At 31.4% G+C, this 17,483-nt stretch overlaps 3 protein-coding genes across 4 annotated transcripts; 1 reads left to right on the plus strand and 2 right to left on the minus strand.

The window, feature by feature from the left end:
- Positions 1-1,112: 1,112 nt before the first annotated feature.
- LOC105644810 (Rubber elongation factor protein (REF)) lies at positions 1,113-2,754 on the plus strand. 2 transcript variants are annotated; one of them, XM_012230287.4, is made up of 3 exons: positions 1,113-1,264; positions 1,351-1,590; positions 2,107-2,754. In XM_012230287.4, the coding sequence occupies exons 2-3, from the start codon at positions 1,351-1,353 to the stop codon at positions 2,551-2,553; spliced, it is 687 nt and encodes a 228-aa protein (XP_012085677.1). In that variant the 5' UTR covers positions 1,113-1,264; the 3' UTR covers positions 2,554-2,754. The 2 variants fall into 2 exon arrangements, with proteins under 2 accessions (XP_012085677.1, XP_089575520.1); XM_089719394.1 differs by lacking the exon at positions 1,113-1,264 and having other exon boundaries at positions 1,342-1,590.
- A 345-nt stretch (positions 2,755-3,099) lies between these two features.
- LOC105644811 (NADH-ubiquinone oxidoreductase) lies at positions 3,100-5,267 on the minus strand. Its single transcript, XM_012230288.4, has 3 exons — positions 5,099-5,267; positions 4,664-4,970; positions 3,100-3,404 (listed from the first exon to the last, which is right to left on the minus strand). The coding sequence occupies exon 2, from the start codon at positions 4,945-4,947 to the stop codon at positions 4,672-4,674; it is 276 nt and encodes a 91-aa protein (XP_012085678.1). The 5' UTR covers positions 4,948-4,970; positions 5,099-5,267; the 3' UTR covers positions 3,100-3,404; positions 4,664-4,671.
- Positions 5,268-7,201: 1,934 nt separating this feature from the next.
- Positions 7,202-9,328, minus strand: LOC105644812 (HCP-like superfamily protein with MYND-type zinc finger). Its single transcript, XM_012230289.4, has 3 exons — positions 8,936-9,328; positions 8,565-8,727; positions 7,202-8,422 (listed from the first exon to the last, which is right to left on the minus strand). The coding sequence occupies exons 1-3, from the start codon at positions 9,190-9,192 to the stop codon at positions 7,673-7,675; spliced, it is 1,170 nt and encodes a 389-aa protein (XP_012085679.1). The 5' UTR covers positions 9,193-9,328; the 3' UTR covers positions 7,202-7,672.
- Positions 9,329-17,483: the final 8,155 nt, after the last annotated feature.

Consider the following 17,483-nt stretch of genomic DNA (forward strand, 5'->3'; position numbering starts at 1 on the left):
TTTTTCCCTCTCGTTTCTCACTCTCCCAAACATAACAAGATTGTCCTAATTAGTATTCTAAAGTAATCCCATATTTATATTAAAAATGGCACAATTTGATTTGATTTTTTTTTTTTTTAATTTTATCTATCACTTTAAAAATTAATGAAATATTAATTATTTCCTTCCATTTCTCTTATTTTTTTGATGTTTCACCAAGCATAGATAAATTACTTACAGTATTGAAAAATAAAGAGAATTAATTACAATTTTGTTCTTGAAATGGTTCGATGATTTCTTTAATTTTATACAATTTAAAAATTATATCACTTCTAATAAAACGATACAATTTAAAATCATATTCTTTCGAACGGACAGGAGGGAAAAACCGCCACACTTGAAACATATGATATTTTTAAAATAGGGATAAATATACATTGTAAAGATATAGATATACATTTTCAATGGCTTTGATTAATCATCTTTCTTGAAAAATCGGTAATAAACAGATTCATCTAATTTGCAAATTGTTTTTTTAAGAAATAGGTAGGGTAGGGATTACTTTATTTATTTTTTAGATTTTGTTTTTTTAAATATTTTATCTTTTTTAGAAAAGAGATATAAAATAATATAAATTTTAAAAATGAAAAAAAGATGAATTAAATATATATATTTATGCTGGTATTATTTATCGGGTAAAATGATCCATTTTTAATAATTCAGTACATCATTTTTAATCCTTTAACTACTGAATTAAAATAAAAAATTTCATTCAAACACTAAAATAGAAAAAAACAAAAAAATTTGAAGACATTTGATAATGTCTTTAAACGGACTTTTCGTTTTAGCTTTCTTTTTCCTTTTACTGCCAATGTTGCCCTTTCTTCAAAAGATCACAGCGAAGCTCAACTCTATCAAAAGGCTTTTAGCCTATTATAGTCTTATACTAAAGCCAGAAAAGCTTTTACCATATTTCCACAGCCAAAATGCCACGTGTTGTTCTTGAAGCCTCTACATTCTCCTAGATTAACAGTCTATATGGTCCCACTCTATAGATTCTCCAATTTCACCGATTTAATTCTGATCCAATCGGGACCCACCCAATACTAATGAGATCACCTTTCCACCGTCCGATCATTTCAATGGCTTAGATTCATTTGGTGCTTCTTTACACTACACTTCCCATTCTTCTTTTATATAAAACGCACACTGCTATTAGAATAATTGAAATTTCAGTTACAAGCAACAAGAAGAAGCTAAGAAGAAACACCGAGCAGAATAAAAGGTTTGGAATCTTCGTTTCCTTTCTTGCTTTAATCTGTTTTTTGATCTGTTTGTGGAGCTAACCGTCGATCGGTTTTGATGTTAAAGATGGAGGGCGAGAAGAAGACAAATTCGGGACCAGAATTGAGACGCTTAGGGTTCGTAAGGATTGCTGCTATTCAGACTTTGGTGTATGTTTCGAATTTATACAATTACGCCAAGCAGAACTCTGGGCCTTTGAGATCTACGGTTGGTACTGTGGAAGGTGCTGTTACCGCCGTAGTTGGCCCAGTCTACCGGAAATTCAAGAACGTGCCTGATGATCTTCTTGTGTTTCTTGATAAGAAGGTAAGTATTATATGGTAGTTCTTTGTTTGGATCATTGTCTTGTTTGATTTCTATTTTTTCTTTTAATTATTGACAAGATTGATTGGATCAATCGTTCTGTTTTTGAATCTTCAGCTTATGCTATAATTTTGCTTAGTTTGTTGGTGTTAAAATTTAATGCGTCTTTTAGCTGCTAAAATGTAATCCTTTATAGGCTTGAGGTATTTCGTGTGGTTTGGTGATAGATATCAGATGATAGTTGTCGCTTGACAATTTTTTTACCGCTTTATAATTGGCAACTTCTTTAACTCTAAATATTACTTTCAATGAGCTGAATTTTGAGTTGGAATTGCATCTCTGTTACTCTGTTAGCGTTGAAGCTTTGAGCTTTTCCTGTAAATTACATATAAATTCCTTTATGAGCAATCATTCATTTTGATTTGAATTAAGCCTATACGGAAAAAGAACTGCCATTTTTGTTCTTTCAATAGCCTTGCGCACATGAAGCAGAACTAATCTGCCATTTGGCTGCTGCAGGTAGATGAAGGCACACAAAAGTTCGATAAGCATGCTCCACCAGCTGCTAAGCGAGCTGTGAGTCAAGCCCAGAGTTTGATACAGGTAGCTTCGCAGAAGGTTCAAGAGCTTGTGCATGAGGCTAGTGTTGGAGGACCACGAGCTGCTGTGCATTATGCAGCTACAGAGTCTAAGCACTTGGTCTTGAACCAATCTGTGAAGGCATGGACTAAGGTCAACCAGTTTCCCGTCATTCATAAAGTTGCAGATGTGGCCGTTCCCCCAGCTGCTTATTTATCAGAGAAGTACAACCATGTTGTTAAGGACTTAAGCCAGAAAGGGTATACGGTTTTTGGTTATCTGCCTTTGGTTCCAATTGATGAGATAGCCAAGGTATTTAAACAAGATGAAGCAGAGAAGAAAGGAAATGCAACTGGACATAAATCTGATTCATCAGATTCAGATTAGAAGATTGCATTTTAAATCTGATATTGTTTGCTTATTCTAGTGTAGTGGTTTCTGAAAATATAGTAGGACTTGTGGGTCTGAGAAGAAATGCTAAGAGATGGCAAGTGTGTAAATCTCTTACTTGTGATTATGAATGTTGGATGGTTTGTAAATTCTGCCTTGTACTTTATGGATATTTGTCCTTGATGGATACTTCTTGAAGTTTCTTATCATATTCAACTAGTATTGGGAAGTTTGTTATTGAAAAAGTTCAATTATTGTTAGGTTCATTGTCCTTAAATTTGAAACCAAGAATATAACTTTGGAGCTTTATCATCATCCGCTACTTCACATATTGTCAAACGCGTAACTATTTAAGCTAATTCGAAACTGCTTGAATAATAATTTGTTCACATTTTATTGTAAAATGAAGATAAAAGGTTAAGACCTAGGAGAAAGCTACTAAAAGATTTGAGCTAGCTGTTGGCAAGGTATGGCTGACTTGACTCATTGAGCTTTTTGTATGCTATAGAAGGCTCCATAGAGTTGGATATTTATGGAATACAATTTCAAAACGTGTAAATCAACATTTGAATCTCTTAGGAATTGTATGCTAATTACAGAGAAAGAGTGAGGTCAGACGAGGAAGATGATCAACATTTAACAAACACAGATTCCATGAGAGAGCTCCATGAACAATTATTCAACATCAACTTGTCTCAAATCTTTTATGATTATTATAAACTATCAAATGATATTGCTGGAGACAAATTACAAAAGTTCAACAGTACAAAAGCATAAAATCCATTCTTCGTTCTCCTTCCTTCCATTAAGAAAGCTCCTTATAAATATGTTTTTTGCCACTGAGTTCTCTGCATCAGTGAAACATAAGTCCGAATTAATCTGAGTGGACTAAACAAATAAGCAGACTCCATATCATTTTTCTTCATTAACCTTGCATAAAATAGTGAGTTCATTTATATGGGAAAAGTTCTATTTCACCAATGATATCTTCAATTATTAGCATATCTAATGAAGTCATATGGGATAATGGCATGCAAAACTACAGGTATAAAATGTCCAAGCCAGTTGCTTCTCATGGAATGGGTAATTAATACGAGGATTTGTGCACAAACTTGTGAAGAAAAATAGACATAAATGCACATATGAATCTGACTCATCATGAAGTTTACAATGACAAATATTTCAAAATTATACTTAGAAATGCTTAATAGCTTCTGACAAGGACCAAATTCATAAAAGTTTTCTGCTTCAATTCCATTCAAACCATTTAACTCCAGTAATGAAACTGACATTCCACTTAGAACTCTTCAAAAATGACTAGTCCTCTGAAGCTAATATCCTAGACGTTTGAGGTGATCAGATGATCAATAGTCAATGCAATACCAGAGAGGCTACAAGCCAGAGATCAATTAAAATATAAACCACAGAATTGCTTCAAATGGATCTTTAATTCTTTATAGATCATACTCAATAACAATTATATATGCACCACACAAACACTTCAAGCATAACATTGCCTCGTCAAAATTACTGATAATTTATGAATAATAAAACAAACAAACAAACCAACAAAGAACACTGCATTTCTTAAATTAATTTCATTGCACCTTCCAAGCAACTTCATACTCAGCATAAATCACTTCATACTGATAGTTTATGAATAACAAAACAAACAATCAAACGAAAGAATTAAATTAGTTTCATTGCACCTTCCTAGCAACTTCACACTCAGAGAATCACTTTAGGAATAACATTACCTCATCAAAATTACTGAAATTTTATAAATAATGAAAAAAAAAAACAATCAAACGAAAGAACACTGCATTCCACAAATTGATTCCAATACAGCTTCCTAGCAATTTCACACTCACATAATCATGCAATCGACAAATTCATCAAAGACTCAAGAGTAACAATTTAACTCTAAATGCTTGAAATTATTCAACATATTAACAAAATCTCATTGAAACAAATAAAGACAAGAACCAAACAACCCAAAACTCCAGCGCATACAAAGATAATCCGGAAAAAAAAAAAAAAAAAAATCTTTATTCAATGAATGGATAAATAAAGTAATGGCAAATTTCTATTCAATAATAACACCAACCTTCATGTTCATTTACGGGAGTCATAGCTATCTTGAAGGAGGTCATCATAGGGGTCCCTTCGGCCAGGCACCTGACTAATCTGAGCATCCCAAGCGAGCTGTGAATTATGGCGCTCAAATGTCCAAAATCCATAAGGACGGAGAGGGTAACTCCACATTTCCTTTGTTTTCTGGCATCGATCTTTCATTGCATACACATGTTCCCTAAATTTGCGATCCCTCTCCTTTGGATCCTCCATTAATCTCAAAATCAAATTCTCAGCGAATTCCATGATAAATCCCATCTTTACTTGAAAAAAAAAAAACCCTAGAATTTCAAAGCAAATAAATTAAAATCTTACTGAAACCCTAGAAAAAGTGCAAGAGATTAGATCGATTCGATGAATTCAAATCAAAATGGACAAAATCACTTAGATATGATAGAACTGAACGCACCTAATCAGAGATTCAAATTCGCGAATGACAGAAGCGCTTTCGGCTTTAGCTGCTAGACTCTTCTTTTGCAATGGCAAATTAACAAGAAGGACAACTAGATGAAGATGATGGAAGGAGCTGGAGACGAGAAATGGGCCGAAGCTAAGGCCTTTTACATTCCATCCTTCATGTTTCCCTTGCTATAATAAGCTCCTAATTGTATCATATCTATTTTGTACTATTTTACTTTTTCTTTTTTTTTTTTTAATTTCTCCTCACTTTAACCTAGACGGTATTCAGGTAAAACTTTTTTATAGTTGAAAACAAAATATCTTTTTGATACATAAATTTTGAAGTTTTTAACCATATAGAGAAAATTTATCTACAAATACGGTCTATTTGTAATTATCTAACTGTCTGATGATTAATTAAAAATATGATTAATTAAAAATATAATTACCCATTGACTTGATTGGCACAGTAACTCTAGTATCTTGTACAGATCAAGAGAAAAAGAAAAAAGAAGAGGCAGCGCTTATAAGATTCTTATTTTTATTCTTTTTGCAAATTGGTCATGAGATTCCAATTACTTTTAGCTTTTTTTTTTTTTTTTTTTTTTTCAATTTCCATTTCCATAACTTGAAAATTAACCTATTTGTCGAAATGAAAAGAGGCATTGGACTCTGAAAATAGTGATGTAGGATGTGGCAATGAATTTTCCACATTACGCCATCGAATTATTATTTTGAATGACACAGATAACTGATTTAAATTAAATTCCTTTAAATCAAATTCTTCAATATTGTTATATTTCTTTTTAGTCTAATTCTTTTGAAAGAAAATGAATTTTGGAGAAAAGAAACCTAAACTAAATAATAATAATAATAATAATAAATGATAATGATATGAACAAGGAGAAATTGTAAACAGAGGCTTAAGCTAGAAACAAACTGTAAACAAAAAGAAATTAAATTTCCTTAATTACCAGTACAGATAGTACTGAATGTGAATTGGCAGTACAGAATCAAAAAAAGCAGTGGAAAAGTATTTGTGGATCAGCTCTCTGCACTCTGCAGACAGTTGCTTTCAAGTTTCAACCACAAACTGCAATCCCCAACTAATGGCATTAAATGGGCTGGGCCTGGACCACCTATTTATTTAGTTACCCAACTTTCATTTTCCTAGGCTAATGTCATAATCCCATAACGTTTTTTTTAGACAATAACGTTTAGTATTATTAAAATATTAAATACTAATAAAAAAATTGACGGTAACTAAGATAGTTAAAATAACTATATTTGGGCACATGACCTAAGTGAAATGACAATAATAATAATAATAATAATAATAATAATAATAGTAGGGAGAAAAACATTGAGATTGGCAAAATTAGCTTAAAAAATGAAATTGTGAATGAAGATATCTCTAAGGATTTTATTTATTTATTTTTTTTAAAGTAAAAATAAGTGCACATCCACCATAGGATGTTGCCTCTTTATGGGAATATTTTTTATGTGTTGTATATTATTTGCCCTTTTGTGAACAGGGCATAAAGCTAATAGTAGCACAAAAACACCACACAGTGGATCCACTAGCAGAAAAATGGATATCTCTCCCACTAGTTGCATTTCTTTTTTATCTTTTCTTCTTTCAAGTTTTAATTTTGTTGGTCATAGCATTTGATGGCTTTTCTACTTTTTTGACCACCACACAGAAAAAAAAAAAAAAAAAAGTTGAAAATTGCTATAATTATTAATCTAACCCATGAAGGGAAGTGCTCCTAAGATAAATTTTAGGAGTTAAATTTGACTTTCTTTAACATCTATTAATATAAAATTCCTTATCTTTACCTCAAAGCTAAGCCATTTCTTTAGCAAATAAACAACAAATGGGATTATATATTTTGCATGTGGTTGTTTGCCTATTTACCTAATTTTTCCTTTTTTAATCTCTCTTTTAAGACACATATCAAACATGTTGCTCTTAAATCTTCATCCCATCATAGGGTAGGCTACCCTTTGTATCCTTCGTTGCTAGGTCAAAATAGTTCACCTATACCCACGTTATTCACAATAAATGGCATAAATAATCAAGAAATTTTAAAAAAATATATGGAAAACAAGGTTAAAAATTGGCGGAATTTGCACTTTTTTTTTTATAACTTACCGAAATTAAGTTGACTCTATAGTACACAAAAGTGAGGAATAAAGAGAAGTTTAAATTAAAAAAAAAAAAAAAAAAATTCTTGCCACACGGCCCTAGCCCAGGGCACCACCATCGAAATGCAGCCGTTTAAGGACATATGCCCTAAGCCCCTGCCCTTTTTTACTTTTCTTAGGATCCTAACACCTCATTCCCTAATCCACCACCTACAATTTAAATTAAAGGAACAAAAATAGTTAACAAAAAAAATAAAAAAGAAAAAAGTACCCTTGATATCTCCGATATACCCTCTGTACAAACAAGAGGAACAAAACTTCTGTGCTATTCAACGACCATATAGTAAAAGTTAAATTTTCATTTCCCGTTTACGAGCCGTTAAAACTCACAGGACTCTGTCGTTTCCGTCAGTCTCCGTCACTGTTATCTTTAACGTCATTCGCTGCCAATGATGGCGTTTTGGTTCCCCTCCCCACCAGCCTCAACATCGCCACCCTCACCTTCCTCGTCCACCCATCGTTCCACCGGGGCACACTCTTCCTTATGTCTCAACTTCCAATCAAGTGCTTGGCACGCGCGTGAGCAGTAATTCACAGCTCCACAAACGGAACACCTTCGAAACTCGTGTTTTCTAGTCTCGGGTCGTCCACAACCCACGTGAGAACATAACCGTAGCCCTGAACCCGGCGTACCGCCCCGAGAAGCAAACCAATCAGCCATGAACCGGCTCGCCGGGTGTGCTTCGGGAGCCGGAACATTACAACCGAAATCGCTCAACAAAGGACAACCAGGGCCACTCGCGAGCCTGTGGTTAGGGTGGGCGTGTGGATTCCAAGTAAGCCAAGCACGAGTGTTTAATCCAGAATTAGGGTTAGAAAGCACAGCGGCTAATTCCCGAGCGTTAGCTTGGACCAAAAATCGCCGTCCTTCGGCCACGTTTTGCCGGACGCCGTAACCGTCCTGTAGGCAGTGACCAAGCTCCCGAAGGGCGTCGATATGGCCCAGAAAGGCAGCTCGGGCGCACAGAGCCACTCCCGCTCGCAGGTCCTTGTCGTTTTTGGAGCCACCACTGCCATTGAACTGTATAACCGCAAGAGAATATAGTGCCGGCGCGTGCGAACTAATCGCCGCCTTTGCCATTAAAGAAGCCCCACTCCCTCGATTTTGCAAACAGTAGAACCGAATCTGCAAAAAACCAAAATCAACACCAATTTAGCTTTTTCCATTATCATCATGTTTATAAAAAAAAAAAAAAAAATTCTTTTTGAACTTCTTGTCCAGAGAAAAATTATAATAGATAGAATAAAATGAAGAAACATATAATTACCATGCCAAGAGTATAACAAGCTTCAACATTTCCGGCGTCGGCACACAGTTTCAAGAATCGGTGAGCGGAATCCGACCAGTTTTTTGCTATTATAGCAAAGGTTTTTTGAGAAGCTTTAGATAGTACCAGAGAATGAAGGCCTAACCCATTTAATCTCTTGCATCTGTTACCATTTAAAAATAAAATAGAGTTAAAATACAATATCTCAAACAATCGTTTCATTTCTTCATTTGCACGTTCAAAATCAAAAACTTTAATTTATTCAACCCTAATTCTAAACCAATAATGGAATTTTTATTTCCATTAAAGGAAAAAGGAAAATCCGAAACAGAAGGGAATTATAGAAGAGGAACGAGGAGAAGATGATATACGTTATCAAAACGTTGATGAAATCGGACGGACAGGAGGCAGAAGAGCTAATTTTGCAGAGAATACTCAAAACAAGATCATCAGGTAAAGTATCAAACAAGTCAGTTTCTCCGGCAATCTCCGGCGATAACCTTTGCCTTTTCCGGCAAACCATTTTTTCTCCGGTGGTGGTGTCTCCACCCTTTCTTCTCTTCACTAACCTATTATCTAAACCAACTTCTCTTGTTCTAGGATAGCAAAGGCCTCTCCTTGTTCTCATTTCTGTACAACTCTCTCTATATGGTTTGTTTTTGTCTCTCTTTCTTGAGAGATAAAGAGAGAAAAAGCGAAGCGAGACCTTATATAAAAGAGAGAAGCAAAGAGACCAACAATAACAACGACAGAGCCGAATTGATTAAAATCTAATTAATTAATTAAAAAAAAAAACACCACCCCCCCTGGGGTAGAGAACAGAACTGAGCCATGTTTAATTACACTCTTCGCCCTCGTATTGTCGTTTTCACGGTCAAACGGCATTGACCCAGATCCGTCCGTTCGTCGTCGTCGTCGATTTTACTGTTCTTTTCTCTTTTCTTTTTAAACTTTTTACTGTGGAAAGTCATCCTTTCTCTCGTAGCTTTTTAAGTAATGCTTGGTATTCTAATAATACATCTGGGTCTGGGGTTTCTGTTTTGAAAAAACGGTTAAATTCAATCAAAGTAAAACAGTAACTAACTTCTGTTATATTTTCTCTATTCAAATTTATCTACGATTAAAACTAACAAACGCGATCTAGTCAGGCGTGTAATGCAACGCTTGTAAGCAGCTCAGTTTTTTATTTGAATTTTGTTGGTGAGTGGAGAACACGCGAGGGAGTTTCAGAATGGGAGAAATAGGTCTGTGTTAACAAATTTCAGGTAGCGAAGTTTGGGCGTTCTTCAATGACCGAAACCATATGAAAGGTCAAAGGAATGAATCAGGACTAACAGGGTTCAGTTACTCTTCTTTGTTTCTATTACTACTTGCCTATTTATGATTTTTTTTTTTTTTATATCCTCCCTTTTTTACTCTCTTGCTTCATTTATTTTTAAATTTTATTTATTTATTTTCCATTTTACTCTTGCTAGCTTACTAGTAACTAGCACTCTTAAAAATTGTGATTTGAATGGTAAATGTAAGACGGTACAAGAGAAAGTATTGTGATTTGAATTTTTAAAAATTGGCTTGACCCTAAATTTAAAACAAACAATAGATTGCATGTCCAAAAGGAAGGTCAGAACTCAGAACATAGAACAAACAAAACTACTGTGTGTGTGTTTTTTTTTTTTTTTAAATAATAAACTAACTCCTAATTTAGTTTGACTGAAGTTTTAGATATTCGTTTAAAAATATTTAGTGGAGACAGATGCTTAATTTCCACGTCCTCGTACTGCATTTTATTATTTTACACAAACTAAGTATTGGTCCCAACTTTTTTTAAAGGATTGTTCTTTTTTATTGTGTCAAATATGCTGGAAGAACAAATTCTATAAGCGTTACGATGTCTGCAATATTATTCTTTGGATAGAATTAACTCTGTTTGATACTTTATTTTTCATACAATTTCTATGTATTATTCTATTAATCCAATTACTACAAGGAAAACAAATTAAATATTCATCTTTTTAATTGTCTATATTATTAGATTATATTCTATTAAATTTTTAATTTATTTCATTTTTCGGTACAAAAAATTAAATTTACATACATTAAATTAAAATATATATAATCTCACATTAATTGTAATTAACTATATTAATGTTAATTTTAAATTCAATTTCCGACTATATTTCGAAGATTTAGAACACTAAAATCAAATTATTTTTATTACCCAATACACTTACATAAGAATATTGACATTTAGAGCTGCATTAATATTAAAATCCTTTTTATTTCATAATTTAAGTAAAATTTAACACATATATGGTAATAATTAAATGGTAATAAAATTTGCATAATAAAAAAAAATTGTATAACATTGTGAATAAAATCTTAGAAATAAATAATTTTGTAATCTAATGATAAATATAAAATTATCTATAAAACGTAAGGATATTATATTTTTTACATATGAAAATTAAAATGAGTTCTATCTATAAAAATAAATTTAATAATACCAAAGCAAGAGTAAAATTACCAGAAAGGATCTTTCGTTCCGTTTTGTAGTTATCCATTGATTTTATTGGCAGAGGTCAAAGTCAATGGCAGAATCATAGTTCATGGCTGGTTAAATGGGAATTAAATTAACAACATAATTGATTAATTAACATAATGTAAGTTAATTTGTTACGGCAAAATGGAGATACTCCGTAGCAACGGAGGTGGAGGGTTATACTTATAGAAAAGAAAGCACCGGAATACTTTTGGTTGGGGTCCACTAGACCCGTTTATTATGAGTCAACTTTAGAGATCTCAGTGGCCCCACTGACTCACTCAGATCATGAGATGACTTTCGCACAGTAAAAAGTAAATCGTTTTCACACTATTTTTCTCTTTGGAGCTATCGGTTAAAAAATTATTCGCCGCAGCTCTTGTTTCATCTCTCTTATCCTTTTATTTTTGTTTTCATCGCTGGTTTTGAATTATTTGTTAACTGGGTTTTTGATGCAGGAATTTATAAGCTTGTCTTTTATTTTGAATTATTTATACATGTAAGACTTCCGTTTTTATTTATAAAATTTAATTAAAGCATGTGTAAATTAATATATCTAATAGCATGAAATAATATTAATTTTTAGAAAATACTTACCACATGACTCGATTTCAATACGAAATATTTCCGAACATTAATTTTGAGCTCCTTGAAATTTATATTATACGTGAGATTTAAATATAGATTTATTACAAAATAAATAAAAACATTATCATTTAGCCAAACTACCAAGTGGCAAAAATAACATAAAGTTGATAGCAATTGAAGGTGAGAAAGTTAAACGATTTTGCTTATTTTATTTTTTCTTTTTTTATTTTGAATAACAAGTCAACAGCTCTTTTAAACAATTTCGGCTCTTCCTTTCCCTTTTGACAAATAATAAAAGGCATTTTTAAAAAAATTTATAGGAATTAAACAAAAGTTAAATAGGTTATTAGGTTTTTGTGATGGCGTAAGGAACGTAAAAACGTCGGCCTGGTGTCACGTCGCCGTAAAATCAACAATTCCCGTCACATCAAACGGTGACGTTGGAAATATATATAATATTTGAGTGTTTAATTTGTTCATAATTCTGCATAAAAAAATATTTATTGATTATTTTATTGGATAACAACGGGCACTTTTCACAAACGCACCTCACCGTTAAAGTTGCGAGCCGTCAATAATCACGACCCTTGTAAATAATTTCTCATGTTAAAAATTATATGTTAAAACGAATTTATTTATCAATTTAAGAATTAAAATTTTAAATTTATTAAATAAGTCATGGGCAATCCAAGGTAGAAGGCCATAATATTTTTGTTCCTTACTTAAGATCATAATATTTTTATTTTTTTCATTTTTTTTTTAAGAAAAAAAAAAAAGGAAGAAAGAAAACTAGTAACGTAATTGTAAATCAATGGCTTTTATAAAGTTAAGGTGTATGGGCCTTTTCCAACACAAGCGTGGATTCTTCAAAGAGGGAAAAAAAATGTCATTGTTGATTGGTGGTGACTCACTGACTTTGAAGCACAGTGAGATTATCACAGCTCCATTAGTTTGAGAGGGCTAGGTAGTGAAAGGTGTGGATAAGTTGAGGAATGACGTGGATCTCAAGGAGTGATGTCGACCATTCATGTCATGCAAGTGGGGACCCACCTGGCTCTCCGAAGGCAAAAATTTTGTACAAAGTGGGACCCTTTTTATTAAACAAAAAAAAATTTAACGCTAAGGTGGGGACATGTGTCCCCCTCGCCAATCAGCAGTATGGCCCCCGTAATCATCGTAGCCGATTCACTTAGCAAATATTTGGTACCGAAATTTCGCGATTTACTTGTGTAAGTTGTAAGCATGAAAATGTGCTTCCTTTTCAATTTTGATTGCTCTCCAATCGCAGAAAGTGAAAAAGATTTGTTTTTACCTTTTACTATTCTACTTCACTGTTGCGTTTTTACTGTATCCATATTTTTATTGAGTGGTTGCATATTTGCCATATAATTAACCGCATGAAAGAGATTCCTTTAGTTTTTTTACCTTTTTTTTTAACACAAGAAATATATTCATTTCCCTAATAATTAATAAAAAATAATAGATTATCGAAAATATAATTTTTAAGATAAATATATTGTTTGATATTTTAATATGCTATATAAAGAAATTAATTAGCTAAAAATTCACCGATGAATTAGATAATAAAAAATAATTAAAGAAATTAATATCAATTTTGGCCGGTAATATAATAATTTAAAAAAAATAATCTGACATTAACTAATACCATTTCAATTATTGATTTGCCTATAATGATATTATAATATATATTTATATTTCTATTATTGGGGTTGATTGCATTTAAGTGATGAACGTGACTGGTTGAGTTAAGCTCCGGTAGTTGGTTCCTTAACTTAAAAGAAGGGTAGTTTATTGCTTAATTAATTAATTAATTAATTTTTAAAAGTGTAATTTTCTCGAACCAGTCAAAGACGTACTTCAACTACATTCCTCCATTTTTCTTCAATCTTCTAGTTTTTCTATCTGTGTTTATATGTTTTCAAATCCAATTTTCTACTTGTTTGATGGGATACGTTTTTTGTCAAGGGTTTTGACTATTTCTCAGTAATTTTTCGTTCTATGCAAATCAGTCACTTCACTCTCTCTCCCTATAATTGAGATAAGGTGCTTAATATTCAAAAATCATAGAATTAGTTTGTGATTAGATTGTTTTAATCACAATCTAAGCATTATCTCTTTTTTTGCTATTCTCCCCATATTTTGTCTCTCCATTGATAATTCCATGCTCGAAGCTTCTATATCCTGTATTTAAATCACTTTTCTAATATGAATATAATTACCTTTCAATAGTCATGTTGAAAGATATATAAATAAAAAATTTTTTTGAAAATTATAAATAAATAATAAAAAAATTTTTGAATACCCTTCTGTTGAAAATATAATTAATATATAATTTTCTGATCTTTTTAATACAAGTTTATATATCATAAAATAATTAAGTTCAAAAAAAAATAGAAAATGGTTATTTAATATTTTTTTTCTTTTTTTTTTTTTTTGAAGCAAGTCTTTTCTGTTTTTTTTTTTTTTTTTTTTTTTTTTTTTTTTTTTGAAAGAGAAGCAAGTCTTTTCAAGTAGCAGAAAAAGAGCATCACATTATACATACTTTCGTATTTATTCTTCGACGTTGACATGTATTTCTTTGTTTCTAATGTTTGTATATGGAACGAGATATTCGTGGCTTGAATTTTTGGATTAGGCTTTTCAATAATCAGACGACACGTGGTGAGCTATCATACGGACATCCACATTTTGGCTGAAGATAACATGAGTAATTTCGGATTTGAAATCAAAGGTGGAAAGCATTGTTATGTGGCTTCCTGCCCTAATCGCATGGACATCTTTAGGATAAAACGAAAGAAAACGGATATTTCTCTTTTTTTTTAAAAAAAAAAGAAAGGGAAAAAAAACTAAAAAATAGATATTTACATCGATAAATAGTTAAATCAGGGAAATATATTTGCGAACTTCACCTTTAAACAAGAGTTTTTACTTAAATATCATTTTACGTTAGAGCATCAACATATGGTTTATATCCTTTTTTTTTTTTTCGAAATGAAAGTTTATCGTCATTCTTCTATAAGATTATGTAAAATACTATTAAATTTAGACAAATTGATCGGTGCACGTCACTTTATTACGTATGCCGTTACATTAATATATTGAAAACCTCTAAAGAATTAAATTATTTTTTATATTTTAAATATGCAAACACTCAATTATTAATTTTCAACATATATACAAATAGGAATTCAATCACTATTATTATATTATATAGAATAAAAAAGTATCTATATTTGAACATGAAGTGTTTTGGAATTTTATTCAAGATATCGAAATTTATTTATTGGATTTATTTTCGATAATAGTGAAAAAGAAAAAACACTTTCTTGTGATCATTAGCAAGTGTTGAGGATGGTTTGAGAAACAAGACAAATGAAAGATTGAATGGGGAAATTAAAAATTAAAAAAAAAAAAAAAAAAAAAAAAAAAAAAGATGACAATTAGATCACACGTTAAGTAGGAACATGTAAAAGATGATTACATGCAAAAGAAAAAGCAAAGGACACCACACCATGTACACGTGATACCTTTGTCTCTGACCATCATGAAACTTAAATAGCCTTAGAAGATGGTGAAACAGATGGAGACCAACCAATACACTGAAAAGCACGTTACGTGTCCCAAATCTTAAAAAAAAAATTAAATTAAATTAAATTAATATTGAGAAATAATTCATTTCAAGCGCACATAATAAAAAGGAGAAAACTAAAAGAAATTAATTAAAATTAATTTTTTATGGAAATATATTATTTAAATATTATTGTATTGATCTGAACGTGAAAGCGGATGAAGAAAAATTGTTTGGATTTTTATTTTTTTTTATTAATTTGTTTTTAAGTTTCATAATGATTTATTTTTATTATTTTTCTCTTGCATGGTCGTTGGAGTATATGTTAAGTGTAAACCCCACGTGGCATGTTATGTGTCCTTTCACTTTACACTTGCTAAACATTAAGGAAAGCAAGATTTCTTTCCTCATATATATATAATCCTATATATCAATTATCATGTGATTTTTAGGTTTCTTTCTTTGTCCAAATTCAATATGGGAATGCATAAATTCACACGTCAACCTTATAATTTTTATCTTATAGTAACATTTTAAATTTATAATTTTTGTAATATTATATATTTTTTTACACTAACAACGACAGCTCGTAAGATTCTCGACTTGTACATGTAGTAGTATATATAAGGGATCTCTTCAATATATTATGTATTAGTAAATTTTAAACAACTAAATTTCTATTAAACAACTTAATTCTAAAATAAGAAAATTAAATACATAAAAAATTCAAACACTCAAAAAAAAAAAAAAAAAAAAGAATTATATAGCAAGTAGTTGTAATGCTTACACCGACACGTGAAGAAGAAGATACTACCAAAACAATTACCATTTCCGGCTATCATTTCCTTATGTGGAAAATAAAAAATAACATAACTCTATTCTTTTTCCTTATATATGTTGCAATTTGCAAATACTATGTGTGAATTATAGTCAAATTAATATATCGGTCGTTTCGGCCGGAAAACTGAAAATTTATTTTTTGTAGATAAATTTTAAAAGGATTAAAATGATTTTTTTTTTTTTTTAGAAATAAAATGATCCTATTTAAGGACTATACTCAAATTTCATTTTGACTTATCAGGGATTTTAACATACAAATTTTAAACACTTTAATTTATAAAATATATATTTAGCACAGATAATATATGACACATGATATATCGACACGCAAGTATTATGAATAATATGTATCATAATTCAATTGTAATCATATCAAGCCCTGCAAATTTGGGAGTTTTAGGCCATCACTGATTTGGAATTGAGCTGTGCCTGAAAATTCAGAATGTGCACAAAATAGATTCCTTATAAAACTAAAACTCCAATTAATTTATGAAAATTGAACTCTTCTAGAAAAGAATGACGAGATAGGTTGATTGTTCGCTTAAATTTAAATTCAAACTAATAAAGTATTTGAACTTGTTCTAAATTCTTCAAATTTAAATTTCATAAATAATATATATTAAATTTGTTATAAAAATTATTTAGTAGTATAATTATAATATTATAAAAGTATTAAATGGATGGACAATAAATATTGACTATTTATCTACTAACCTTGAATTTCAACCCATCAAATTAATAAAAATATTATTCGAACTCATATTAAACTTTCTTAGAACCATCCAAACCTATTTTATAATTATATAAATTTTAATAAAAAAAATATAAAATTCAGAAATCCCATTGATCTAAAAGTTGCTTAAAATGAAAATATGAAGCCAAAATTATACGGTTGAGGAGTTCGTTGAGAAATGCGATAAAAAAGGTGGGTACATAAGCAACTGCGAGTAAGTATTACTATGTAACTTCCTTTGCTAAATTAGGACAGAATCTGTTTCGCGGGAAGGACCCACCGTTTGTTGGGACGTTTAGAGACAGGTGATTCGCTCCCTCCAAGTGGCATACGGGTCTTCTTTTAATCGGCCACGTGGCAGAATCACAGACACGTTACCCTTTCTACTTCATTAGCCACGTAAGACAAAATTTTGAACCAAATTTGTATTAGGTGTCGTCGTTTCGCTTAGGTTTAGTGGTCAACAAATTTGACGCCACGGTAAGCGACCACTTGTTGAGTTGTTGTTAGCAAGATTTTTGTTTTTGTTGTACTTGGCTCTGTTGGGTGATGACACGGTGACGCATTAAGGCGGCCGGTGGCGGCGGCGCCTTGTGCTCCGCCTCATTGGCTCGCGTGACTTTTCCTCTG

The sequence above is a fragment of the Jatropha curcas genome, chromosome 3 (genome assembly GCF_041381405.1).
Source record: "Jatropha curcas cultivar XTBG-Jc1 chromosome 3, XTBG_Jcur_1.0, whole genome shotgun sequence".
Taxonomy (NCBI): domain Eukaryota; kingdom Viridiplantae; phylum Streptophyta; class Magnoliopsida; order Malpighiales; family Euphorbiaceae; genus Jatropha; species Jatropha curcas.